Source organism: Mobula birostris, chromosome 10 (genome assembly GCF_030028105.1).
Source record: "Mobula birostris isolate sMobBir1 chromosome 10, sMobBir1.hap1, whole genome shotgun sequence".
Taxonomy (NCBI): domain Eukaryota; kingdom Metazoa; phylum Chordata; class Chondrichthyes; order Myliobatiformes; family Myliobatidae; genus Mobula; species Mobula birostris.
This window is the reverse complement of record NC_092379.1, coordinates 51,657,522-51,685,332: the sequence shown is the minus strand read 5'-3', so window position 1 is coordinate 51,685,332 and position 27,811 is coordinate 51,657,522. Positions and strand designations below refer to the sequence as shown.

Genomic DNA, 27,811 nt, shown 5'->3' with positions numbered 1-27,811 from the left:
CAGGTGGCTGAGGAGGGTCAAGTCATTTGGGTACATTTATACAGAGGTTGATATGTCCTTTATTGGTAAAGACATTTAAGATTCCAAGACAACACAAATCAGAAATAATTCCAGGACATAACTATCAGAATCATTGATGGGCCAAATAGTCATTTTCAACCTGCGTTTGTATTATAAACTTCCAACTGTGTCCATCAGCAAACACACCAGGAGACCCTGATCCCCATGGCAGCCTCTTACAGTTGTTCCTTTCGTCATGTCCACCCCTCCGCAACTATCCCTGCAATTTAAACAAGCTACTATATTTCCCTTCCCAGTTCAGATGGTGTTTCCAGCTGAAACTTTAATAGCTTCTGTCTGTTAGTAATCTTCAATAAAAGCCATAAAATATATCAATATTTTGGAGAGCTACAACACCAGCCATTAAATAGACAAAGCACGTTTTCAAGACATTTAATCATTGTTACCAAGAAGGTCAAAAGTCTATCCCAGTTTCTTCTTTCTTTCTCTTTGGTTGTCCATCGAAATCCGATGACAACCTCCACTCCTTTAACGGTGAGATCTTTGATGACCATACATTCCTATCCTGGACCCACGAGCTCTATTGCAGGTGGGACATGTATATGTGGTACTGGTGGAAACCATGGCTGCATTTCTCCTGGCTCTCTTCTGCTGTCCTCTGGTTGTTCTTTCCATCTTCAGAATACAAACCCTGTCCCTACACAGCTGACGCCAAGTGGTACGGTCAGCAGCAACATCCTCTGGGTCCTCGGGTCCGATCTTGCACTTCCTTAAAGCATTCTTCATCTGATCCTTATAGCGCTTCTTCGGCCCTCCAGCTGAGCGTTGACCATGATGTAGCTGGCTTTATAACACTCTGCAGGGTAGCCGACATGGGGGCATCCTTATCACATGCCCCAGCCACTGCAGCTGACGCTGGGTGATCATGGCCTCAATACTTCTGCAGTTGGTCTTTACAAGTATTTCAGTGTGAGGCACCCGCTCACGCCAGGTAATTCCCAGGATGCGCTGGAGGCAGCTTATGTGGAAGCGCTCCAAGGACTTGATGTGACGGCTGTAGGTTACCCAAGCTTCACAGCTATAAAGGAGGGTGGTGACACAGAACGTTTGGGATGAAGGCTCCTGTTTTGAAAGACTCTACGCCAAAGGCAGCTGATGCCTGTTTAATGCGGCTCTGGATGTCGTCGTCAATGCCGCTATCCTCAGAGAGAATGCTCCCCAGATGTTTGAAAGATGGCACTACTGACAGCTTTTCATCACCAACAGTGACGGCAGATAGAGTGGGTGGGACACTGGTATTCCATTGGCAAACCACTTCTGTGTTGGTGGTATTGACAGTCAGCCCCATCCTGCTGTACGCTCCCACTGAAACAGCAAGGACAGTCCCAGTTACAGTGGCTGTAAACATCAGCAGAGTCAATTCAGACTGGGACAATGATCTGGATCCAGTCCTGGATATAATTATCAGGAACAACAGGGGAATCCAGCTCCTGCAGTGACCTGTGAACACATTGGTGATTCCGCAAAGCAGCGGACTGAGTGGATCCTACCCGCACTTGGTGTGGGTAAGTGGTTCCTTGGTGTGTCCTTATGAAGTCTGACCCACAGAATCCTTTCCCCTATCTACAGGGGAACACCCCTCCTTGCAGTGAACTTGCTGGTGTGTCACTAGCTTGTTAGATTCAGTGAATCCCTCTCCACACACAGAGCAGGCAAACGGCTTCTCCCCAGAGTGAACTCGCTTGTGTTTCCTCAAGTTGGTGGAATGAGAGAATCCTTTCCCACACACAGAGCAGACAAATGGCCTCTCCCCCGTGTGAACACGTTTGTGATTCTTCAGATTTGATGTTTGGCTGAACCCCTTCCCACACACAGAGCAGACAAATGGCTTCTCCCCAGTGTGAACATGCTGATGTCTTCTCAGACTGGAGGAATGAGTGAATCCTTTCCCACACACAGAGCAGGTAAATGGCCTCTCAGCGATGTGAATGCGCTTATGGTTCCACAGGTTGGAGGAGTGTGAGAAATCTTTCCCACACAGAGGGCAGATAAATGGCCGCTCCCTGGTGTGGACTCGCTTGTGGTACCTCAAGCTGGTTGCCTGAGAGAATCCTTTTCCACACGTTGAGCAGATATATGGCCTCTCCCCAGTGTGAACGCGTTGATGCTTCCTCAAACTGGATGAATCAGAGAATCCTTTCCCACACACAGTGCAGGTAAATGGCCTCTGACCGGTGTGAATGCGGCGATGCTTCCCCAGGTGGGACGAATGCGGGAATCCTTTCCCACACACGGGGCAGATGAATGGCCTCTCCCCGGTGTGACTGCGGTAATGAATTTCCAGAAGGCATGGGTAATCAAATCCCTTCCCACATTCCCCACATTCCCACCGTTTCTCTCTGGTTTGACTATCCTGGCCTCTCAACTGTCCAGATGCCTGGCTGAAGCCTCGTCCACATTCAGAATCCTGACGTGTTGTTTGGTTTGAAATTCCGTTCATTGCAGAGACCCTGTGAAATGTATTTAGAACAGAAAGAGAGAGAGAGAGAGAGAGAAAGATAAAGATGATTGTGAAATTTGGAAAATTGAGTATCAGTGGAACATGATAAGGTCCAACTGGTTCACTTTCCCTGGGCAAATTAAGTGACCAGTCTCAGTGACTACTGACCAGTGACTCTAACTTTGACCATAATGGAGAGCTTTAAGCCATCAGTAATGGCCCACATCATCACCAGCCTCCCAGTCAATCTATACCTCATGCAGGAAAGATAGGGCTATGGAGGACACCATCTCTCATTGTGGAGGTCGAGGTGAGACTCAATGGAGCTCAATAAGATTATGTAAGTCATAGATAGAGTCGACAGCCTGTCCCAAGGTCAAAATGTCTGAGAGTGGAGGACGGGAATTTAAAGTGCAAGTTCAAAGCAGAGATGTGGAGCAGATTATTTTCAGACTGGTGGGTGCCTGGAATTCACTGCTGGGGTGATGGAGGAAACAAATACGACAGAGGTGTGCATGAGGCCCTTATAAAGGCTCATGAATATGCTGAGAATGGAGGGATAGGGACAATTGGTGGGCAGAAGGGATGAGTTGAGTTAGGCATTTAATTACTACATTAATTACTCCAACACAACATTGTGCACCAAAGGGCCTGTTCTTGTTCCAGTCTCATCAAGGATGCCTGCCACTCTGGCCATTCCCTCTCTGCTATCTCCCTGGACAAGTTACAGGAGTTTGAAATCCCGGACCACCAGGCTCAAGAACAGCTTCTTCCCCACTGCTGTCAGACTCCTGAACCAGTCAACTCTCTCACATCCCCTTCCCGGAGGGGGTCCCACGTTCTCAGTTGTTCCGCTATTGGCTCTGGATCATTTCTGTTTGCACTTGGTCAGGTGGCACTGCTGAACTTTCCACCAACCTGTTATTTTCCGCTCCTCACTGTGTTTATATAACCATGGACACCGTTCACTCTGTCACCTACATGCAAGGAATTTCATTGCATCGTGGCATATTTGGCAGCAAACTCATTTGAACCCAATGTCCTTCGGGGAAGGGAGCTTGTCTCCTGGTCAGGCCCACACTGCACTCTGCCTCTCCCGGAAGACGTGGAGGTGTCTGGGTGGGGACGGAGCTGATAAAGCTGAGGGTTTCATCTTTGGTGATCTCAGCCTACAGCACAGCTATTATTTCTCTGTCTCCCTGTTTCTCCCTCTGTACTTCTCCACATACAAATTCCCCAGCCAATATTTATGGCCAGCCCCTCCAGCTGCCACTTCCTTCATCAACTTTGATCACTTCCTTGTTCCACCCTCTGTGCATATCACCCCCACCCCTCAAAACCTCCCCACACCATCCACCCAACCAAATTTGGGCCCTCCCCATTCCCATTCCTAGGAACTCACTCAGAAACCTCTCACTGCCACTTCGAATCTCCATTTCACTGTGGCTGGTGCTTGACTCATCCTGATGTTTCTGTAGTAACCGAACAGCCAATGTTATACCTTTTCCAATATCTCTGACCACTAAATCAACACAGAAAGCTGCAGGGCCTCAGCAAGTCAGGCAGCATCCAGTTGACTTTTCAGATCTGGACAGAAAGAGCGGAGATGACCATTATAAGAGGGTCTGAAGGTGGGAGAGAGGAAGGGGTAGAGTAAGAATTGTTTCTCTTTCCTGGGCAGATGGGGGGCGGGGGGAGAGAAGAGGAGAATGGGAATCATGCATGAAACTGGGAAGTGATATTCTGACAAATTAAGAGATCTCAGACATGCTGGAGTGGAAACAAAGCCTCATCATTAGAACAGATACAGGGAAGACCATCATACACAGGAGCTGAATGAGGCCAGCCAGCTCTGAGTCCACTCCACTATTCCACCATGGCTGATTTATATCCCGCCCAACTTCATTCTCCTGTCTTCTCCCCATAACATTTGAAACCTTTACTAATCACAAATCTATCAACTCCACTTTACATATACAGTGGCAAGCAAAAGTTTGGGCATTCCCGGTCAAAATTTCTGTTACTCTGAATAGCTAAACGAGTAAAAGATTAACTGATTTCTAAAAGGCATAAAGTTAAAGATGATACATTTCTTTAATATTTTAAGCAAGAAAACTTTTTTTATTTCCATCTTTTACAGTTTCAAAATAACAAAAAAGGAAAAGGGCCCGAAGCAAATGTTTGGGCACCCTGCATGGCAGTACTTAGTAACACCCCCTTTGACAAGTATCACAGCTTGTAAACGCTTTCTGTAGCCAGCTAAGAGTCTTTCAATTCTTGTTTGGGGGATTTTCGCCCTTTCTTCCTTGCCAAAGGCTTCTAGTTCTGTGAGATTCTTGGGCCGTCTAGCATGCACTGCTCTTTTGAGGTCTAGCCACAGATTCATCACACCGTCTGTTCTATTCAACTACTGCACAGAGTCTTGTCATCTTCAGAAGTTTTCTGATGACTCTGCCATAAGTTGGATGCATCAGCAAGGGAGATGAGGCTGAGTACAGGGCTACGGTAGGAAACTTTGTCACATGGTGTGAGCAGAATTATCTGCTGCTTGATGTGAAAAAGACTAAGGAGCTGGTGGTAGACCTGAGGAGAGCTAAGGTACCGGTGACCCCTGTTTCCATCCAGGGGGTCAGTGTGGACATGGTGGAGGATTATATATGAATTGACAATAAATTGGACTGGTCAAAGAACACTGAGGCTGTCTACAAGAAGGGTCAGAGCCGCCTCTATTTCCTGAGGAGACTGAGGTCCTTTAACATCTGCCGGACGATGCTGAGGATGTTCTATGAGTCTGTGGTGGCCAGTGCGATCATGTTTGCTGTTGTGTGCTGGGGCAACAGGCTGAGGGTAGCAGACACCAACAGAATCAACAAACTCATTCGTAATGCCAGTGATGTTGTGGGGATGGAACTGGACTCTCTGACGGTGGTGTCTGAAAAGAGGATGCTGTCCAAGTTGCATGCCATCTTGGACAATGTCTCCCATCCACTACATAATGTACTGGTTGGGCACAGGAGTACATTCAGCCAGAGACTCATTCCACCGAGATGCAACACAGAGCGTGATAGGAAGTCATTCCTGCCTGTGGCCATCAAACTTTACAACTCCTCCCTTGGAGGGTCAGACACCCTGAGCCAATAGGCTGGTCCTGGACTTATTTCCTGGCATAATTTACATATTACTATTTAATTATTTATGGTGCAACTGTAACGAAAACCAATTTCCCCCGGGATCAATAAAGTATGATTGTGACTATGACGATTCAAAAGGTTCAAAGGAACACCTAAACAAGCCTGATGCATTTTGGAAACAAGTCCTGTGAACTGCTGAAGTTAAAATAGAACTTTTTGGCCACAATGAGCAAAGGTATGTTTGGAGAAAAAAGGGTGCAGAATTTCATGAAAAGAACCCCTCTCCAACTGTTAAGCACATAAACTCGATCATGCTTTGGGCTTGTGTTGCAGCCAGTGGCACGGGAAATATTTACTGGTAGAGGGAAGAATGAATTCAATTAAATACCAGCAAATTCTGGAAGCAAACATCACACTGTCTGTAAAAAAGCCAAAGATGACAAGAGGATGGCTTCTACAACAAGATAATAATCTTAGACACTCCTCAAAATCCACAATGGACTACCTCAAGAGGCACAAGCTGAAGGTTTTGCCATGGCCCTCACAGTCCCCCGACCTAAACATCATCAAGAATCTGTGGATAGACATCAAAAGAGCAGTGCATGCGAGACGGCCCAATAATCTCACAGAACTAGAAGCCTTCTGCAAGGAAGCATGGGCGAAAATCCCCCAAACAAGAATTAAAAGACTCTTAGCTGGCTACAAAAAGTGTTTACAAGCTGTGATACTTGCCAAAGGGGGTGTTACTGACCATGCAGGGTGCCCAAACTTCTGCTTGGGGCCCTTTTCTTTTTTGTTATTTTGAAACTGTAAAAGATGAAAATAAAATGTTTTCTTGCTTAAAATATTAAAGAAATGTGTCATCTTTAACTTTATGCCTTTTGGAAATCAGTTCATTTTTTACTCGCTTACCTATTCACAGTAACAGAAATTTTGATACCCAAACTTTTGCATACCACTGTACCTCATGACTTGGCCCCCACAGCAGTGTGTGGTAATGAATTCCACAGATTCACCATCCTCTGGTTAAAGAAATCCCTCCTCATCTCTATTGTAAACAGATGCCCTTCTATTCTGAGGCTGAGCCCTCTGGTCCTAGACGCTCCCACAATGGAAACATCTTATCGATGTACACTCTCTAGGGCTTTTGACATTAAAGAGATTTCAATAATATCACCGCCCCCCCCCCCCCACAACCACCACCACCCTTCTAAACTTTGGAGATGAATTGGGAAAGGGAATTGCATCCTCACACAAGGCTGGATGGGAAGAGATGTAGTCAATGGCTTTGCGGAAGTTCAGAGAAGATCTGTCTCCCAAGATGAAGGTAAAGAGATAAGGAAAGATGAGAGCGGTGTCAGAGATGGACCAGGTGAATCTAGCGTAGGGTGGAAGCTGATGGTGAAGTTGAGGAATTGACAAGCACTGCGCTGGTGCAGAGAGCAGCACCAACACAATTCCCAATGCAGCAGAGAAAGTTCTGGAGCACTGGTGCCCGGGCATGGAACATGGATCGCTCCACAGAGACAGTGAAAAATCAGGCATACCTGGGGCCAGTGACAGTGCTCGTGGCTACACCTTTGGTTCTGAGAAAGAGAGAGGGGCCAAAAAGCAAGGTTGTTGAGCATAGGTACCAGTTCTGCCAGATGGAGGGGGGCAATCATCGGGTCTGTTACCCTGAATAAAAATGGGGAGAGCCAATGTCTTCTTCAGATGATGGGATAAAAGTGTACAGGGACAAGACATTCATGGTGAAAAGAATCGAGGCCAGGGAACTGAACGTTGCTGAAGTGGTGACATGGACGTGGGTCAGAAAGTACTAAACCAGTGGAACAAAATGCAACTGAGATATAAGGTTACAGTTTCAGTGGGGCAGGAGTCAGCAGAAATGATGGCCAGCTGGGGAGATTCGGTCTATGAATCAGGAGTAGAGGGTAGAAATGGGCAGGGCGGGGGCTGGAGGACAATGAGGATGAAAACTGCAGAGTGGAGATCTCCAGAGGGGATCAGGTCAGTGATGGTATGGGAGACTGGGGTCTAATTCAGTGGCAAGTAAGAAGAGGTGTCAGAGAGCTGACCTCTGGCCTCAGACAGGTTTGCCAGACTACAATAGCAGAGTGAATGGAGTGCAGTGGAACCCATGAACTGCAATCTCTCACTAACTGTCCCTCCTCGTTTAATGCAATTAGGTTCTGGGATTTGTGCCAATTCACCATCAAGTCAACCATCTACCATCAGGCAGGAGGTACAGAAGCCTGAAGTCCCACATGACCGGGATCAAGAACAGCTACTTCCCTTTCACCATTGGGTTCTTGAACCAACCAGCACAACCCTAATTACCTGTCTGGTAACACAGACTACTTTGCATTAAAATTCACTTTTGTTCTATTTGTGACTTTTCTGGTAGAAATTTGCTACAATTCATATTTAATTTCTGTTTTCCTTGTGAATGTTACCTATATGATACCAGGTACTGTGATGCTGCTGTACGTTTGTCATTACACCTGTACAGACATGCACTTGTCCACAGGACAATAAACTCCACCGGCTTGGAATCTGAAATGGTTAATGTTGACCCACGGTGACATTTTGTTTTGAGCCACCAAGACCTGACACGTTCCAATGTCTAAACTGTGTAAACAGAGCCCAGCATGTCTTTCATTACCTGTGTTTCCCAGGTGGAAGTTGTAATCTCTGCAGTACGACCTGCGGCCTCAGCACCCCTGACAACTTTGGATCAGATGACGTGTCCCACGAGCTCCCCCAGTCGCCCATTCTCTCTATTCCTGTGGCATCCGTTTCCCTCTCATGGCATCTGTTGGCTGGGACACTGGCTCCATTCTTTTCCTCGGTGGTAGACCTTGAGAACAAGAGTTTACCCCATTAGAAGTTTCTATAAACAATACAGGATTTTCAGTGTCCAACTATAGCGGGGACATTGACTCTGCCTGCTCACACCAGGTAAACCCCGTGACCCCGTCTTCACCTGTTGCACCCACCCCTGTTAACTCCTGAGCATTGCAAAGGTCTTTACTGGACACAGATCAGTACGGACACAAACTGTTAGTGAGCTTGTCTTTCATAATCTTCTCTCCCGGAACTTTATTCCGCATCTCTCACACTCCCTGCAGCCTTACCGTTTGAAAGACAGATTCAGCTCGGGCTCTGAATATCCTCTGTACCTGTTCTCACTCAAGATCAAGATGGTACTGGTGATCATTGGTGGCGTTCTGTGGGCTGCAGAAATTTGTTCCAAAATCCTCTTAAATATCCTTCTTGTGAATTACTTTTACTGCAATGTGCAGCACATAATTTCCCTCCAAGCTACAGACTTTTCTTCATATCTCACAGTCGACTGAAGAACTCAGACCAGACAGGGCTGGCACCTTTAAAAGGTTCACTGCCATGGCTGAATGCAGGACAGGAGAGGGGTGGCGAGTCTCCAAGCCAGCTGAAACGCCGAGGGATGAGGCCCCCTCTACCCAGCGTCTTATTGGCAAACGTACAGTCACTAAAGAACAAAACTGGAGACCTGAAGGCAAGCCTACTGTATCGGAGACAACTGAGAGAATGCACAACTGCATGCTTTATTGAAACGTGGCTTTCTCTGGGCTCCTCAGATTCAGCAGTCAAACCAGAAGGATTCTCGATTTATAGAATGGACCAAACTACTGATTCGGGAAAGGCAAAAGGATGAGATGTGTGTTTTATGATAAACTCTTGTTAGTGCTCTGATGTGGCTGTTTTGTTGAACTTGTGCTCCCCCAACTCCAAACATCTAATGGTGAAATGCAAGCCGTTCAATTTACCAAGGGAGTTCTCTGTGATCCTGACCACAGATTACATACGATGGACTATGATCACACGTTAGCAGTACTGTATGCTGCTGTCTGCAAACAAGAAACAGTCCATCCCGATAGCTGTGGTAGGATTTAAATGATGTCACCTCTTGAATTTAAATGTAATGACATTGGAGACAGCTGTGCTTCACTTGTAGACAATCTCAATGCCTTGATGCTCACTTTGACTGTAAAAACATGGAGGAACCATCACAAACTCACACATACCCCAATGATACCATGATTTCAGTCTCTCAAGCTGCCTTCAGGATGGTGAACCCAAGGTAAGCAACTCAACCAGACGAGGTACCTGGCCACTTGTGCTGATCAACTGGCTGGTGGGTTCACTGAGATCTTTACCCTCTCACTTCAAGCAGCCTTCAATTATACTGGTGCCCAAGAAGAGCGTGGTGGCCTGCCTCAACGACTACCGCTCAGCTGCAGTGATGAAGTATTTTGTGAGGTTGGTGATGAAACGTATCAGCTCTTGCCAGAGTGCAGACTTGGATCCGCTCCGATTTGTCTACCAGGGCAGCAGAAGCCACCTCGTTGGCTCTTCACTCAATCCTGGATCATCTGGACAGCAAAGGGGGATACATCAGGACGCTCTTCATCAACTACAGCTCTGCATTTAATACCATCATCCCCTCAAAACTAATCAATAAGCTCAAAGGCATTGGCCTGAGTACCTCCTTGGGCAATTGGATCCTGGATTTCCTCACTTACAGACCCTCATCAGTTCAGATTGGCATCAACATCTACTCCACAATCTCAATCAGTACAGGTGCATCACAGGGCTGTGTTCTTAGCCCCCTGCTCTACTCACTTTACACTTGAGACTAAGCACAGCTCCAATGCCATATTCAAGTTTGCTGACAACACCACTGTTGTGGGCCGAACCAAAGGTGGTGATGAATCAACATACAGGGGGGAGACTGGAAATCTGGCCGACTAGTGTCATAACAACAACCTCTCACTGAATGTCGGCAAGACTAAGGGACTGGTTATAGACTTCATGAGAGTGAAGGCAAAGGTCCATGAGCCAGTCCTCATCAGAGGATCAGAGATTGAGAGGATTACCAACTTTAAATTTCCAGCTATTACTATTTCAGAGTTCCTGCCCTTGGCCCAGCAATTGCAAAGAAAGCATGCAGCACCTCTACTTCCTTAAGCATATGCGAAGAATTGGCATGACACCTAAAACTCTGACAAACTTCTATAGACGTGTATGGCTGGCTGTATCACAGCCTGACATGGAAACACCAATGCCCTTGAACAGGAAATCCTACAAAAATAGTGAATACGGCCCAGTCCCTCACAGGTAAAGCCCTCCCAACCGTGAGCACATCTACATGAAATGCTGTCATAGAAAAGCAGCACCCATTGTCAGGGACCCTCACCACCCAGGCCATGCTCTTCTCTCACTGCTGCCATCAGGTAGAAGATACAAGAGCCTCAGGACTTTCATCACCACATTCGAGAATCGTTACAACCCTTCAACCATCAATCTCTTGAACAAAGAGGATAACTTCGCTTATCCCATCATTGAAATGTTTCGACAACCAACGAACTCACTTCCAAGGACTCTTCATCTAATGTTCTCGTTATTTATTGCTATTTATTTATATTTACATTTGCACAGTCTTTTTGTCTTCTGCGCTCTGGTTGAATGCCAGAGTTGGGCAGCCTTTCCTTGATCCTGTTATAGTTACTACTCTCTAGATTTGTTAAGTATGCCCCCCAGAAACTGAATCTTGGAGCTGTATTTGGTGACATCAACGTACTTTGACAATAAAATCTACTTTGAACTTTGTCTTAGTCTGCAAAAGGAAAACTTTAAAAACTTTTAAGTACTTTCCATGGTGACCAGGTCCAGGAGCTCCTGGGCCTCTGAAAGCTCCTATCAACACGACGTGAGCCTTGACCCAACATCATAAACTGAGCAGCTCCTGAACTCATCAAGTTCTTGAAGAGAATGAGGCAGGAACACAACAGCGTTTGTTCACTCCCTGGGTGGAGGGACACTGCGGAACACAGGACCAGATAGGAGTGGGACATCAGGTTGTGACTTTAATCAACACACTTGGCACCAAGCAGCAGTCCGCTGATGGGAGGGAACTGATGCAGTCTCTAGTAATACCGTGGGCAGCCACACTGGGGCATACTAATCAAAATAGGACATACATGGTAAATGGTAGGGCACTGAAGAATGCAGTCGAACAGAGGGATCTAGGAATAATGGTGCATAGTTCCCTGAAGGTGGAATCTCATGTGGATAGGATGGTGAAGAAAGCTTTTGGTATGCTGGCCTTTATAAATCAGAGCATTGAGTATAGGAGTTGGGATGTAATGTTGAAATTGTACAAGGCATTGGTGAGGCCAAATTTGGAATACTGTGTACAGTTCTGGTCACCGAATTACAGGAAAGATGTCAATAAAATTGAGAGAGTACAGAGGAGATTTACTACAATGTTACCTGGATTTCATCACCTAAGTTACAGAGAAAGGTTGAACAAGTTGGGTCTTTATTCTTTGGAACATAGAAGGTTGACGGGGGACTTGATAGAGGTATTTAAAATTATGAGGGGGAATAGATAGGGTTGACGTGGATAGGCTTTTTCCATCGAGAGTGGGGGAGATTCAAACAAGAGGACATGAGTTTAGAATTAAAGGGCAAAAGTTTAGAGGTAACATGAGGGGGAACTTCTTTACTCAGAGAGTGGTAGCTGTGTGGAATGAGCTTCCAGCAGAAGTGGTTGAAGCAGGTTCGATGTTGTCGTTTAAAGTTAAATTGGACAGCTATATGGACAGGAAAGGGATGGAGGGTTATGGGCTGAGTGCAGGTCGGTGGGACTAGGTGACAGTAAGAGTTTGGCACGGACTAGAAGGGCCGAGATGGCCTGTTTCCGTGCTGTAATTGTTATATGGTTATATGTTATATGGTTATACCCAGACCTGGTTTCACCGTGAGACAGCTGATGGTGAAACCCACATCACTTTAGACAGAAAGACAGGTTCCTAGAGTGTAGAGGATTCTGGGTAGGTTGGCGACCATTGGGTCTATTCAAACCAGAACATCTTCCTAGTCCGCCAATTGCATTGGGAAAGGCAGGCAGACTGATTGGGATGTGTGAACTGTACAAATACAGCCAGGAAATACAATCCAGGTCCAACAACTGGATGTCAAGTGCCAAAAGAGAAAATATCAGCAGATCCAGAATCTAAACATTTACCAGGACAGAGAACTGAAGCCCAAACTTCCAGAGGAAACAGTTTTCATCTGTCTGCTCCAGTAAATCCCATGTTATAGTGAATTTGCCTCAAGGCCCTTCTGTAAATATCATGTTAAGTATTGTAGCCAGGGCTAACTGGACCAGAACCCTATTTAAAATTCCATTGAATTAATGTATCCCTCTGACCTCTCGTTCCAAATTCATCATTGGCTATTCAACATTGAACATTGGGATGCCCTCAGGGTGGGAACCTTTCCAAACATGATCAACAAACTCTGCCCACAGGGACTTGGGGCTATCATTTCAGCAACTGCAACAGCCGAAGTTCTGACCAATTATCTTGATACTGTTGGAGGGATCTTTCTGTGCAGATGCTGCCTGATACAACCTGATACTGTCTGATCATGACAGACATTAGACAGAGGCAGCAGACAGTGTACTTAAATCAAAACCAGTGAAATGTAAAATTAATGGTGATGTTAAGGGATCCGGAGGGCATGAGTTATCAGGAGAGGCTGGATGACCTGTAGCTTCTTTTCCTGGGATATAGGCTGAGGGGTGACAATTGGCCATCGATTCTGATCCATCATTTGATCACTTCTGTTCCAAAGGGATGTTCTTGGATTCTGAGTTTGTGGTCTCTCATCCTCGACTCCCCCAATACAGAAAACATCCCATCCACGTCCATTCTATATAGGCCTTTCAATATCTGATAAGTTTCAATGAGATTCCCCATCATTCTTCTGAACTCCAGCAAGTACCAGCTCAAAGCAATCTGAGCAATTTTGATTTAGGAGAGCATGTGCTGGCATTAAAGAACCAAAGGAGACCATTCCTGCATTATCATGCATTTCGGTAGGAGGAAGATGTAGACTATTTGTAAATGGAAAGAGCATCTAGATTTTGGAGGTGCAAAGGAACTTGGGAGTTCTAGTGCAAAAGTCCATTTCCTTGTTTCTATATTTTTTTGCACCACTCTCCATCAAGATCCTCCTCTCTCCTCTGAACTTGACCCCTCCGGTGTCTGTCCCTGGGAAAACGCTCTCTGAAACAACCCACCACAGCATCTTCAATTTCCCAACCATCCTTCGTGCCCAGGATCTGCTGATTTACAATTTATCTGGTATCTTTCATCAATAAGATGGAAAGTGTACAGAGAAAGTTTACAAAGAAGTTGCTGGGTTCTGAGGACCCAAGCTATAAGGAAATTTAATAGGTCAGGACTTTTATTCCCTGGATTGTCAGAAAATGAGGGGAGATTGGATAGAGGTATACAAAATTATGAGAGATACAGATGGGGTAAATGTAAGCAGGCATTTTCCACTGAGGTTAGTTGAGACAAAGCTGGGGGTCATGGGTTAAGGGTGAAAGGTGAAATTCTTAAGGGGAACATGAGAGGAACAACTTCACTCAGAGGGATTTCGAGAGTGTGGAACGAGCTACCAACGGAAGTGGTGGATGCTGGTTTGATTGCAACATTTAAGAAAAAATTTGGATAAGTACAACTTTGGAATTCGAATGGCCAAATGGCATGCATCTACTCTGTAGCTCTCTGACGTCATGGAACCATTAAATGCACCAAACTGACCCTTTCCGCTAGTTTATCTGACCAGTTTCGGGTTTTATGCCAGTTCGCCCTCAAGTCCGAAGCTACCGATGTTGACCCTGGTTGCCGTTTTATTCTGAGCCGCCATCACCCGAACGCACTCCGGTGTCTGAGCCGCGGTGAGCAGAGCACAGCGGGTGTCATCACCTGTGGGTCCCGAGTGGAAGTCGCAATTTCCGCAGCCACAGTGCCCTCGATAACTTTGGGTCCATCTGTGTGTCCTGAGAGATTCTCCAATTGCCTGATTCCTCGACTGGTCTTGTTTCGGTTCTCTATCGGAGTCCGAAACCCGTGTTCCCGCACACTTTCCTAACTGACACATTAGTTTTGTTTCGCCCGCTGGCGGCAGATCTCCAGCAGGAGCTCACCCGATCAACAGTTCGATAACTAATCCAGTGCAAACTCTCCAGGTACATGGGTGACCCCGGCTAGCCAGGTAAGGGAAACTCCGTGACCCTGACACTATCTGTTCCCTCCGCCCCGTTAGCTCATCAGCCATGTAGCGACCGAGGGAACACATTGTCCCTGGCCATCAGCATCCCAAAGCGGGAATACAGATCCATACATTCACAGGTGGTTAGCAAGCTGGTCTGAAACTGGGCTCTCTGTGGTTTATCAGGTTGTCACAGGGATTCCACAAACCGTTTCTGGGACTTTCTGTTCCTGCCCTTGTACAAGCAACTGTCCCTCATACACTTCACTCCCCACAGAACCTTCTTCTTGTAAAGTTTAATAAGGACTGGCAGACCAACACAAGGTGTGTTATCGACACCTACCAAGTTGGAGTGTGGAGCAAAGATACAGGAAGTGTACCCACTCAATTCCTCATCCCAAAAAAACCCCTCAAATATCAAAACATCTAATCAAGCTTTTCAGAAAGTCAAATCACTTACATACACTATGATGTCAGTGATATCCTAACAAATATTCCATGTCCCAAAGATTTCAATTTAGCAACGAGATGTTTCCTCTTCACCTCAGGGGAATTGCATTCAAACAATATATGCTGCATTGCTTCTTGACAACTCCATTACAAATGCCTGTCATATTAATTCCAAATAAGTAACTATTCAACCTAGTTTGTTAAATGGGTAAGACCCCAAGGGAAAAATCCGGAGCTGGAGTCCCTAAGGCAGTCCTACATTGAATTCAATGCTGATTGGTTAAATCCAGCGAGGCTGCTAGTACCAAACTGTATCGGTCTCTGCCATTCCTTTGGATTCATCAGATGCACGGAGAGGGGCAGCAGCTTGCTCTCCATGTTGTACTGCCCCGGCCTCTGTATGTAGACAGGTAGGACAGAACATCTGTGTTCGACCCTGACAGGCCAAGGCCTCGTCATCATCAAGTATAACTTCCTCCCTCCTGTTATACCCAGTTGTGTTCTCACCATCCCCTGAACTTTGTATAAATGCCGTCCCGTCTTTTCCTGATCCCAACTTTGCTGTCACAGTGATCTGTCATGTGTGACACCAAGTAGAGCTACCGGGCGGATGATGCTAATGAGAGAGATAACGGAAGACAATGGAGAAACATTCAAAATGCTAATAAGAGAGAAGAGAGAGATTAACGAGAAAGAAACATAATTCAGATATTGACAGACCGTTTGCTTTGAACCTGAACTGTTTGAAGTTTGATGGACAGGTGATACCCCAGCAGGGGGATAAAAAGAGCAGGTTTGCTAAGGTACGACACGCCACGAGACCCTGGAAAGAGCAGTGTGCACCCACGAGTTGGTGGGAGTTTGGAGGTCCGGTTCGCGGGAATTGGTCAGAGGCTCACAGGGTGTAAATGTACGATCGGTGGGAACCTGGGGTGTGTGTCCACCCTTGCCTGGGTGCCGGGTTCACCACGGAAGAACGATCGTATCCGGAACGGAGGGGTCACAGTCGATGACCACAGCAGGGTGAGAAGACATCAAAAGGTCTGCCCGAAACCAACTGCATCTCTCACTCTCCCCAACGGTACAACAACAGCGATTACTTCGAACTGCACTAAACTGAACTGAACTCTGCTTCACTTAAGACTGATCATTTTACCCCTAGACTGCGATAAAGCTTGGTTGATTCCTATTACCCTATTTCTGTGTATACGTGTGTATTATCATTGCTAACCTGTTACATTATATCCTTGCGATTAGTGTACTGTATTACTTATTTCTTTAATAAAACTTTATTAGTTCCTAGTAATCACAGACTCCAATGAGCATTCCATTTCTGCTGGTACGTAACATAAGTGGGGATCTTGTCCGGGATTCTGAATGCCAAAGTTGGGACTGGGTAAATTGATTGGGTTAAAAATTCCCAAAAGAAAAAAAAGAGGGCAAACAGCAGAAATGGAGATTGAGGAATTTCTAAAGGCGCCAACCTTGGAGGCATTAGAGGGTGCCAGGGAATCAGAATTGGCGACTGTTGCAAAATGGTTGAATCTTTTTAAGGGGAAGCCGACAATGAGGAGAGCGGAGATGCACAGAGCTATCGTTGAGCATTATGTATCTAAAGGTATGTTTCCCCACGGGGAGCTGGAGGTTGTGTCTATGAGCAAACCTGGTGGAGAAGCAGTACAGGTGCAGATGGAAAAGTGAAGACTCGAGCATGAGTTCCGAGTACGGCAGCTAGAACGGGAAGAGAGGGAGAAGCAGAAGGAAAGGGAGTTTGAGCTGGAGAAGTTAAGGATGATGCTAGAGAGGGGCCAAATGCCAAACCAAGGTGGAGGGTTCAGGGCGACCCAGGAGGTTAGGTTGGTTCCCCCATTTGATGATACCGATGTTGATCAGTACTTTCTACATTTTGAAAAGTCGCTGCAAGTCAGGACTGGCCGAGGGATAAGTGGGCTGTTTTGCTTCAGAGTGTACTTAAGGGGAAGGCTCAGCAAGCTTACTCGGCATTGGCAGCAGAAGAGGCCCAGAGGTATGATGTGTTGAAAGAGGCGATACTCAGGATTTATGAGTTGGTCCCGGAGGCATACCGGCAGAGGTTCCGGAATGTGAGGAAGCAATGGGACCGCACGTACTTAGAGTTTGCCTGTGAGATGCAGATGTATTGTGAGCGTTGGTGCGCCTCGAAAGGGGTCAATGGGGATTATGACAGACTGCTACAGCTAATACTGATTGAGCAATTTAAAGGTTGTGTCCCTGAAGGTATGAGGCCCTATCTAGATGAGAAAGAGGCAGAAACCTTAGCCGCAACTGCTAAGTTAGCAGATAAGTACGCGTTAACACGCAAAGCGAAGTTTACCCCAAGTAAAAGCTACCACAAGGGTAGTCGAGAGGGCAGAGAAAGTCCGCCGGAAAAGCCAAAAAGTAAGCCGGGAACTAGTGAGAAGGATAAGGAAGACAGGAAGCAGTTTGGTAGGAAGACTCCTGGGGTCGTCTGTTATAATTGTGGGAAAGCCGGTCACATTGCGTCCAGGTATTTTGCCCCAAAGAAGGAGACGGGGAAAGGAAAAACGACTCCGACTGGCTGGGCTGTATTGAGCCGGCAAACAAATCACTAGGAGAGAAGAGGTCTGATAAAGTTCAGGAAGGGCGCGAGAGGTTTATCTCAGCCGGATTGGTGTCTGTGAAGGAGGGGTTAAACCCAGTTCCTGTACGGGTCTGGAGAGATACTGGGGCTTGTCAGTCACTGATCTTAAGGAGGGTGTTAGACTTTAGTGCAGAGACCGAGACTGGGGAGGTCAGTGTGATAAAAGGCATTGGGAAAGGGACTGAAGCAGTACCTTTGCACCAGATACACCTAAAAAGTGACTTGGTCTCCGGACCGATCACGATAGTGGTGAGGCCCGAATTACCGATGGAAGACTGGAGGTCTTACTCGGTAACGACCTTGCAGGTGGAGATGTGTACCCAGCAGTAAAGCTGACAAGCAAGCCTGCCAGGACTGAGGACCCGCCCATGGATTCACAGGTTTATCCCGCTTGCGCAGTGACTCAGCGCATGTCCAGAAAGGCTGCCGAAGCGAATGTAGATTTAGCTGAGACGTTTTTACCAGCCTTGTACCAAGAGGGGTTAGAAAGTGAGAAGAAGGAGCATAGTGGAGTGGAAGGAAGTGAGGGAGTTGAGGTAGATTTATCTTTAGTGAGGAAGGAATTTATACAGGCACAGGAACGAGACGAGGAGCTGACGGTTTTGACGGAGACAGCTCTCTCCGAAGCAGAAATAAAAAAAGGAACCAGTGGGCTATTATGTGAAGGAGGGAGTACTGATGAGGAAGTGGAGACCAAGTACCGTGCCTGCAGATAAGGAGTGGGGAGTGGTACACGAGGTGGTAGTGCCGAAAATTTATAGGGACGAGATTTTTAACCTGCCCCACAAGATACCCCTCAGTGGACATTTTGGGGTGAAGAAAACAGTCGATAGAATTATGAAATTTTACTGGCCGAACATGAAGAAGGATATTATTGAGTATTGTAGACGTAAGCTGACACAGTTAATGCATATTAATGCATATTAATAGGTTAAAAGCTTACCACGATCAGAAAGCAGATCTAGTCAGTGTTATCACAAAAATAAATGAGGCTGGGGTGCCAAATGATAAGGGGAAAACCCATCTTGAAAAGATAAATATGGTGCCGACCAGGTTGGAGAACTTTATTGTTTTGGCCAACTTTGCTGATAAGGTCTCTCACTCAACCCCCGAACAGAGCGAGCCGCTGATAAAGCTAATTAACCGGCACGCAGGCGTATGTCCGGATGTCCCAAGGTGATGCAAAGGGACGGTGCATGATGTTGTTCTCACATCAGACCAGCCTATTAAGCAACACCCCTATAGGATGAACTTGGAGAAGGGCAAGCTAGTGGAGAAAGAAATTGAACACATGCTAGCCACAGGTATTATTAGGCCATCCAAATCGGAATGGGCTTCTCCCTGTGTGGTTGTCCCGAAACCAGATGGGAGCATACGATTCTGTACAGATCACAGAAAGGTGAACACCATCACAAAAACTGATGCTTACCCCATCCCAAGGGTAGACGATTGCATCGATAAAGTGGGGAGAGCTACGTACATCACCAAGATCGATTTGCTGAAAGGGTACTGGTGCGTTCCTTTAACCGACCAGGCTAGAGAAATCTCAGCACTTGTCACTCCATCCGGGTTATACGAGTATAATGTTTTACCTTTTGGCATGAAGAACGCCCCAGGGACCTTCCAAAGGATGATTAATTCAGTGATAAAGAAGTTAAAGAACGCAGAAGTGTATATTAACGATTTAGTGGTCTGGAGTGACACATGGGAGGAGCACATTGTGGCGGTAGAGGAACTGTTTAAACGGCTGTCTGAAGCCAACCTGACAGTGAACCTCGCGAAAAGTGAGTTCGGCCGCGCTAAGGTCACTTATCTGGGGTATGTGGTAGGACAGGGGCAGCTGGCACCGATGCAGGCTATCTCTGAAGTTCCCATCCCGACGGACAAGAGAGCCCTGAGAAGGTTCTTGGGGATGGTGGGGTACTATCGGAAGTTTTGCAAAAACTTTGCGGATACTACCCTCCCTCTTACTAAGCTGTTGCCGAAGAATGTGAAGTTTGTGTGGAACGACCTTTGTCAACAAGCCTTCGAGAGTCTGAAGGCGATTCTGTGTCACCACCCTATATTGAATGCGCCTGACTTTTCAAAACCCTTCTCCCTAGCAACAGATGCTAGCGATGAAGCAGCAGGGGCAGTGCTGTCGCAGACAGACAAAGAGGAGATTGACCACCCAGTGGCTTATTTTTCTAAGAAGTTTAATGTCCATCAGAGAAATTATTCCACTGTGGAGAAGGAATAACTGGCAATCATACTGGCATTACAACGTTTTGAGGTTTATATTTGTCTGGCACGGAAACCATTGATAATTTACACTGATCACAATCCATTAGTGTTTTTGGCCACAATGAAGGATAAAAACAAATGCTTATTAAGTTGGAGCCTGGTATTACAGGAATTTGATATTAAGATAAAACATATAAAAGGAACTGACAATGCGATTGCTGATTGTCTGTCAAGGTGTTAAAACTTAAAGTTCTCTGTATTAGCCGAATAGCTGATGACTACCTGTAAATTAGTGTGTATCTTATAATGTGCATTCATGCCCATAATTTTTACACCAGTAAAAATCCTTTTAAGGGTGGGAGTGTCATGTGTGACACCAAGCAGAGCTACCGGACGGATGATGCTAATGAGAGAGATAACTGAAGACAATGGAGAAACATTCAAAATGCTAATAAGCGAGAAGAGAGAGATTAATGAGAAAGAAACACAATTCAGATATTGACAGACCGTCTGCTTTGAACCTGAACTGTTTGAAGTTTGATGGACAGGTGATACCCCAGCAGGGGGATAAAAAGAACAGGTTTGCTAAGGCATGACATGCCACAAGACCCTGGAAAGAGCAGTGTGCCCCCACAAGTTGGTGGGAGTTTGGATGACCAGTTTGAGGGAATTGGTCAGAGGCTCACAGGGTGTAAACGTACGATCGATGGGAACCTGGGGTGTGTGTCCACCCTTGCCTGGGTGCCAGGTTCACCATGGAAGAACGATTGTATCCGGAACAGAGGGGTCACAGTCGGTGACCACAGCGGGATCAAAAGACATCAAAAAGTCTGCCCGAAACCAACTGCATCTCTCTCTCTCTCTCCACCCCCCCCCCCCCATCGGTACAACAACAGCGATTACTTCGAACTGCACTAAACTGAACTGAACTCTGCTTCACTTAAGACTGATCATTTTACCCCTAGACTGCGATAGAGCTTGGTTGACTCCTATTACCCTATTTCTGTGTATATGTGTATACTATCATTGCTAGCCTGTTACATTTATATCCTTGTGATTAGTGTACTGTATTACTTATTTCTTTAATAAAACTTTATTAGGTCCTAGTAATCACAGACTCCAATGAGCGTTCCATTTCTGCTGGTTTGGCAACCCAGTCATGGGGTATGTAACAGATCGAATAGACTTTTTAAATTATTTCTTTCATCTTCCCCCTTATGCAAAAGCACCACTATGTTTACATCCTTAATTTTGGCAAGAATTCCACTCCACACACTGATGACCTCCTTCTCCTCTATTCACCCCTTCTCCTCTTCACAGACACCTCGCTCTGGATCTTTGCATCTTGAATTGCCAACAAGACGTCAACCATCTTGACTTCAGCACTCCTCTCTAATCCTCGAACCTTACCCCCTCTGAGCACACTGCCCCCCACTCTCTCCACACCAGTGCCACCCTCACCTTCAAACACGCTGACAAAAGGGGTGTTGTGGTAGTGTGGTTCACTGACCTCTACCTTGCTAAGGCCGGGTGGCAACTCTCAGGCACCTCCTCATACCTACTCCTCGAAGAGGACCCCTCTCCAGACTATCAGAAAATAGTCTCCTCCGCCATCACTGACCCCTTCCACTCTGGAGAACTCGGATCCACTGCCACCAAATTCCATTTCCTTAACCCTGCACTGCTTGCCTCTAACTCCTACCAAAGATCCACAAACCTGACCGTCTGGGTAGGCCTATTGTCTCTGCCTGCTCCTGCCCCACTGTACCCGTGTCCTCATACCTCAAATCCATTCTATGCCCCTTGGCTCAGTCCCCTGCCACCTAATCCACCCACTTCTCATGCTCTCGATTTCCTCCACAACTTTCAATTCCCTGAACTTGCCAACTTCATTTCACCATGGATGTTCAGTCCATGCACACATATATCCCCATCAAGAAGGCCTCAAAACTCTCTGCTTCTTTCTTAATGAATGAACCAACCAATTCCCCTCCACCACCACCCTTCTCCATCTGGCAGAGCCGGCCTTCACCCTTTATTTTCCCTTCAGCTCTTCCCATTTTCTCCAGACTCGAAGGTAGCCAGGTGCACCCACATGGACCCCAGCTGTGCCTGCCTCTCTGCTGTCTACGTAGGACAGTCTGTTCAAAGCCTTCCCCAATAATACCGCCCAACTCTTCCTCCGCTACATTGACGACTGCATTGGTGCTGCTTCATGCACCCGTGCTGAGCTCATCAATTTCATCAACTTTGCCTCTAACTTCCACCCCACCCTTATATTCACTCGGTCCATTTCTGACACCTCCTTCCCCTTTCTCGACCTGGAGACAAACTGTCAACCAACATCTTTTATAAACCTAACAATTCCCATGGATATCTTGATTATATCTCCTCCCACCCTATCTCCTGTACGAATGCTATACCTTTTACTCAGTTCCATTGCCTCCCATCATATCTGTTCCCACTATTTCCTTCCCTCCACTACTGACGCTGCCCTCAAATACATTTTCCGATCATCTGGGCTCATCCCATCTTTCCACAGCCTTAACAGTGATAAGAATTCCTCTGTCCTTGCCTACCACCACATGAATCTCTGCATCCCATACACCATCCTCCACGACTTCTGCCATTTCCAAAGGGATGCTCCCAGTAAACATACAGTTGTGAACCCTTTGCAATGACCTGTTTTTTGTTTTGCAAAATGTGTGGTTGGATCTTCATCTAAAATGAATGATAGACAAACAGAACTGGCCTAAACTAATAACAAACAAAGAATTGTACGTCTTCTTGGCAATACTGAGTAAACTTTTTAAACAATCACAGTCTAGGTTCAAAAACTATGTGAACCTGTGGGGTAACGCCTCATCCAAAACCTATTTGGAGTCAGGTGTTCCAACCAATGAGATGAGATTGGAGGTGTGGGCTGTAGAGATGCCCTGCCCTATAAGACACTCAAGATCAGGTTAAGAGTTGAGAGTTAAAAGGGCAAAAGTTTAGGAGTAACATGAGGGGAACTTTTTTACTCAGAGAGTGGTAGCTGTGTGGAACGAGCTTCCAGCAGAAGTGGTTGAGGCAAGTTCAATGTTGTCATTTAAAGTTAAATTGGATAGGTATATGGACAGGAAAGGAATGGAGGGTTATGGGCTGAGTGCAGGTCGGTGGGACTAGGTGAGAGTAAGAGTTCGGCACAGGCTAGAAGGGCCGAGATGGCCTGTTTCTGTGCTGTAACTGTTATATGGTTATAGGTTACTGACAGATCTTCTTCTTCTCAAGAAAGATCTGTTTATGTGCACCATGCCTCAATTAAAACAACATTCAGAGGACTTTAGAAGAATTGTAGAGACGCATGAAGCTGGAAAAGGCTACAAAAGCATTTCTAAAGACCTGAGTGTTCATCAGTCCACAGTAAGAGAAATAGTCTACAAATGGAGGAAAGTCAGTACTGTTGCTACTCTCCCCAGGAGTCGGCGTCCTACAAAGTTCACACCAAGAACACAACGTGCAATACCGAAGGAGGTGGAAAAAAAACGCAACGGTAACAGCAAAAGACCTGCAGAAATCTCTAGAACTTGCTAAAGTCTCTGTTCACGTGTCCACTATAAGAAAATACGAGAAAGATGTTCATGGAAGGACACCATGAAAGAAACCACTACTCTCCAAAAAAAACATTGCTGTAAATCTCAAGTTTGCAAATACCGCAACACTTCTGGAATAACATTCTGTGGACAGAGGAGATAAAAGTTGAACTTTTTGACAGAAATGCACACTGCTATGTTTGGGGGGAAAAGGGCACTACACACCAACACCTCATCCCAACTGTGAAGCATCATGGTTTGGGGCTGCTTTGCTGTGTCAGAGCCTGGACAACCTGCAATCATTGAGGGAACAATGAAGTGTGTATACAAAGTGTGTATGGAACCAGAGGAGATAGCAGAGATACTTAATGAATACTTCGCTTCAGTATTCACTACAGAAAAGCATATTGGCGATTGTAGGGATGACTTGCAGTGGACTGAAAAGCTTGAGAATGTAGATATTAAGAAAGAGGACGTGCAGGAGCTTTTGGAAAGCATCAAGTTGGATATGTCACCGGGACCGGACGAGATATACCCCAGGCTATTGTGGGAAGCGGGGGAGTAGATTACTGAGCCTCTGGCATTGATATTTGCATCATCAATGAGGACGGGAGAGGTTCCGGAGGATTGGAGGGTTGCGGATGTTGTTCCCTTATTCAAGAAAGGGAGTAGAGATATCCCAGGAAATTATAGGCCAGTGAGTCTTACTTTAATGGTTGGTAAGTTGATGGAGAAGATCCTGAGAGGCAGGATTTATGAACATTTGGAGAGGCATGATATGATTAGGAATAGTCAGCGTGGCTTTGTCAAGGGCAGGTTGTGCCTTATGAGCCTGATTGAATTTTTTGAGGATGTGACTAAACACATTGATGGAGGGAGAACAGTAGATGTAGCGTATATGGATTTCAGCAAGGCATTTGATAAGGTACCCTATGCAAGGCTTATTGAGAAAGTAAGGAGGCATGGGATCCAAGGGGACATTGCTTTGTGGATTCAGAACTGGTTTTCCCACAGAAGACAAAGAGTGGTTGTAGACGGTCATATTCTGCATGGGGGCCAGTGACCAGTGGTGTGCCTCAGGGATCTGTTCCGGGACCCCTACTCTTTGTGATTTTTAAAAATGACCTGGATGAGGAAGTGGAGGGTTGGGTTAGTAAATTTGCTGATGATACAAAGGTTGGGTGTGTTGTGCATAGTGTGGAGGGCTGTCAGAGGGTACAACGGGACATTGATAGGATGCAAAACTGGGCTGAGAAGTGGCAGATGGAGTTCAACCCAGATAAGGTGAGGTGGTTTATTTTGGTAGGTCAAATATGATGGCAGAATATAGCATTGATGGTAAGACTCTTGGCAGTGTGGAGGATCAGAGGGATCTTGGGGTCCAAGTCCATAGGACACTCAAAGCTGCTACACAGGTTGACTCTGTGGTTAAGAAGGCATACAGTGCATTGGCCTTCATCAATCGTGGGATTGAGTTTAAGAGCCAAGAGGTAACGTTGCAGCTATATAGGACCCTGGTCAGATCCCACTTGGAGTACTGTGCTCAGTTCTGGTCGCCTCACTACAGGAAGGACATGGAAACCATAGAAAGGGTGCACAGGAGATTTACGAGGATGTTGTCTGGATTGGGGAACAGGTTGAGTGAACCCCTTATGAAAACAGGTTGAGTGAACTCTTTGGAGCGACGGAGGATGAGAGGTGACCTGATAGAGGTGTACAAGATAATGTGGATAGTCAGAGGCTTTTCCCCAGGGCTGAATTGGCTAGTACGAGAGGGCATAGTTTTAAAGTTCTTGAAAGCTGGTACAGAGGAGATATCAGTGGTAAGATTTTATTTTAAACGCAGAGAGTGGTGAGTGCGTGGAATGGGCTGCTGGCGGCATTGGTGGAGGCGGAAACGATAGGGTCTTTTAAGAGACTCCTGGATGGCGACATGGAGCTTAGAAGAATAGAGGGCTATGGGCAAAGGCTAGGTAGTTCTAAGGTAGGGACATGTTCAGCACAGCTTTGTGGGTCGAAGGGCCTGTATGTTTTCTATGTTTCTATAAATTCAAAATTGTATCAAGACATTTTACAGGAGAATGTCAGGGTAGTGATCTGTCACCAGAATTTTAATGGAAGTTGGATGATGCACAAGACAATAATCTGAAACACAAAACAACAGAATGGTATAAAAAGAAGAAAATTTGTGTTTTTGAATGGCCAAGTCAGAGTCCAAACCATAATCCAATTAAAGATGCTGTGGCATGGCCTGAAGAGGGCTTTTCATGCAAAGTATCCCAGAAATATTGATGAACTGAAACAGTTTTGTATGAAGGAATAGTCTAAAATTCCTCTTTGCCATTGTGCACATCTAATCAGCAGCTACAGGAAACGTTTATTGATGGTTATTTCTGCTAAAGTAGTTCTACCGGTTGTTAAATACAAGGGTTCACATACTTTTTCCAGACTGGACTGTGAATGATTAAACGATGTATTTAATAAAGACATGAAAAGTACAATTGTTTGTGTGTTATTCGTTTAGGCAGATTGTGTTTGTCTATTTTTTTGACAGGTGAAGATCTGACCACATTTTAACAGTAATTAATACAGAAAACCAGGTCATTGCAAAGGGGTCATAAACTTTTACTTGCAACTGTATTTTTACCTCCCCCTCCTCCCCACTTCCCACAGTGATCGCACCCTCTGCAATTCCCTTGTCCATTTGTTCCTAGCGCTAATCCCCCTTGAGCCTAAGTGTTACACCTGCCCACTCCCTCACCTCCACAGGGGGCCCCAAACAGTCCTTCCAGGTGAGGCAACACTTCACCCTGCGAATCCACTGGGCTCGCTTATTGTGACAATGCTCCCCAAGTGGCCATCGGTGAGACCCATAGTATACTGGAGGATCGCTTTGTCAAGCACCTCCGCTCCCTCCGCCAAAATCAGAACTTCCCGGAGGCCAAACATTTTAATTCCAATTCCCAAACCGACATATCGGTCCATGGCCTCCTACTGTGTCAGGATGCACTCACTCGCAGGGTGGAGGAACACCTTAAATTCTGTCTGCATAGCCTCCAACCTGATGGCATAAATATTGATTTTAACATCTGGTAAAAAAAATTGCTCCCTTTTTCCTTTTCTTCTATCCCCCACTCTGGTTTTTTACCTCTTTTCTCCTGCCTATTACTTCTCTCTGGTTCCCGTCCTCCTGCCCCTATCCTCCGCTCTCCTCGCCTATCGGATTCACTTACCTCCAGCCCTTTACCTTTCCTACCCACCTGGGTTCACCCATCACTTTCTCTCTATCCTCCTTCCCGCCCCACCCTTTTATCCTGTCGTCTTTCCCCTTCCTTTCCACTATTTATTCATTTCCTGTTCCTCCAGCATTTTGTCTGTGTTGCTATTTTTTTTGTTCCACTCTGGAACCCAGTGCATTTTCATCCTCCTTGTTAGCTGGGGAGTGACCCGTTTAAGGAGCTTTGCAGCCCTTCCGCTGACCGCCGTTTGGTGCCACAACGCCGGCCGAACATGAATCCAGCAGTCGGTCTCTTTTGCTTTCTGGGTCACCACTAACTAGCTTGTGACCGATGACGCGAGAATAGCGGTGCAGTGAGGGCCTGTGCGTACACTGTAGGTAATGATTTGTAACTTGATTAACTGTTTATTATTTGTCTTGCCCTGTAAACGAGGTAATTAACTTACCGGTAGCGAGTGTCTTCTGCCCCGCTCACCGAACCTGATTTCACACAACTGGCGCTGCGAGCAGAATGGACAGGAGAGCGTGAAAGGGACAAGAGAAGGTCTTGGTGACAATAAGACCAGAAAGCAGCGAGGAAGCCGTAAAATAGAGACAGGCGCTGTTTAAATGCAAGTTTGCGAACAGATTAAATTGCTCAGAAGCCCAGAGCGCATGCGCCTGACGTCAGCCGATCGTACAGTTCGGCGGAGGTTTGGAGCTGAGCGCCGGGCTGCGGCGTTTCATCAACATCAAACAGGAGCTCCCGGCGGGGGGAACGATCCGGTACGGGCTCCGCAATCGCCCCGGTGAGGTTAAACCTGCCGCCCGACCTGAGGCGCTACTGTAGGCCTAAAAGGTGCGCGGTGGCGCATGCGTGGAGTGGCTGGAGTGAATTGTGGGTAGGGAGGCGGCCATTGATCCCATCAGTTGCCGCTGCTC

The 27,811-nt window shown here is 46.2% G+C and overlaps 2 protein-coding genes across 2 annotated transcripts in view; one reads left to right on the top strand and one right to left on the bottom strand.

Moving 5' to 3' along the window:
• Positions 1–27,811, top strand: part of LOC140203998 (uncharacterized) — a 79,648-nt gene that overhangs the window by 46,634 nt on the left and 5,203 nt on the right. The window lies entirely within an intron of this gene.
• LOC140204017 (uncharacterized) lies at positions 51–27,516 on the bottom strand. The gene is made up of 3 exons (XM_072270240.1): positions 27,337–27,516; positions 8,318–8,512; positions 51–2,531 (listed from the first exon to the last, which is right to left on the bottom strand). The coding sequence occupies exons 2-3, from the start codon at positions 8,425–8,427 to the stop codon at positions 1,610–1,612; spliced, it is 1,032 nt and encodes a 343-aa protein (XP_072126341.1). The 5' UTR covers positions 8,428–8,512; positions 27,337–27,516; the 3' UTR covers positions 51–1,609.

Excerpts from the sequence above, each read along its gene's own strand:
- LOC140204017 (XM_072270240.1), bottom strand. The coding sequence starts at position 8,427 with ATGGGCGACTGGGGGAGCTCGTGGGACACGTCATCTGATCCAAAGTTG. Across the intron at positions 2,532-8,317 it reads CTTCCACCTGGGAAACACAG|GGTCTCTGCAATGAACGGAA; the intron begins GTAATGAAAGAC and ends TACATTTCACAG.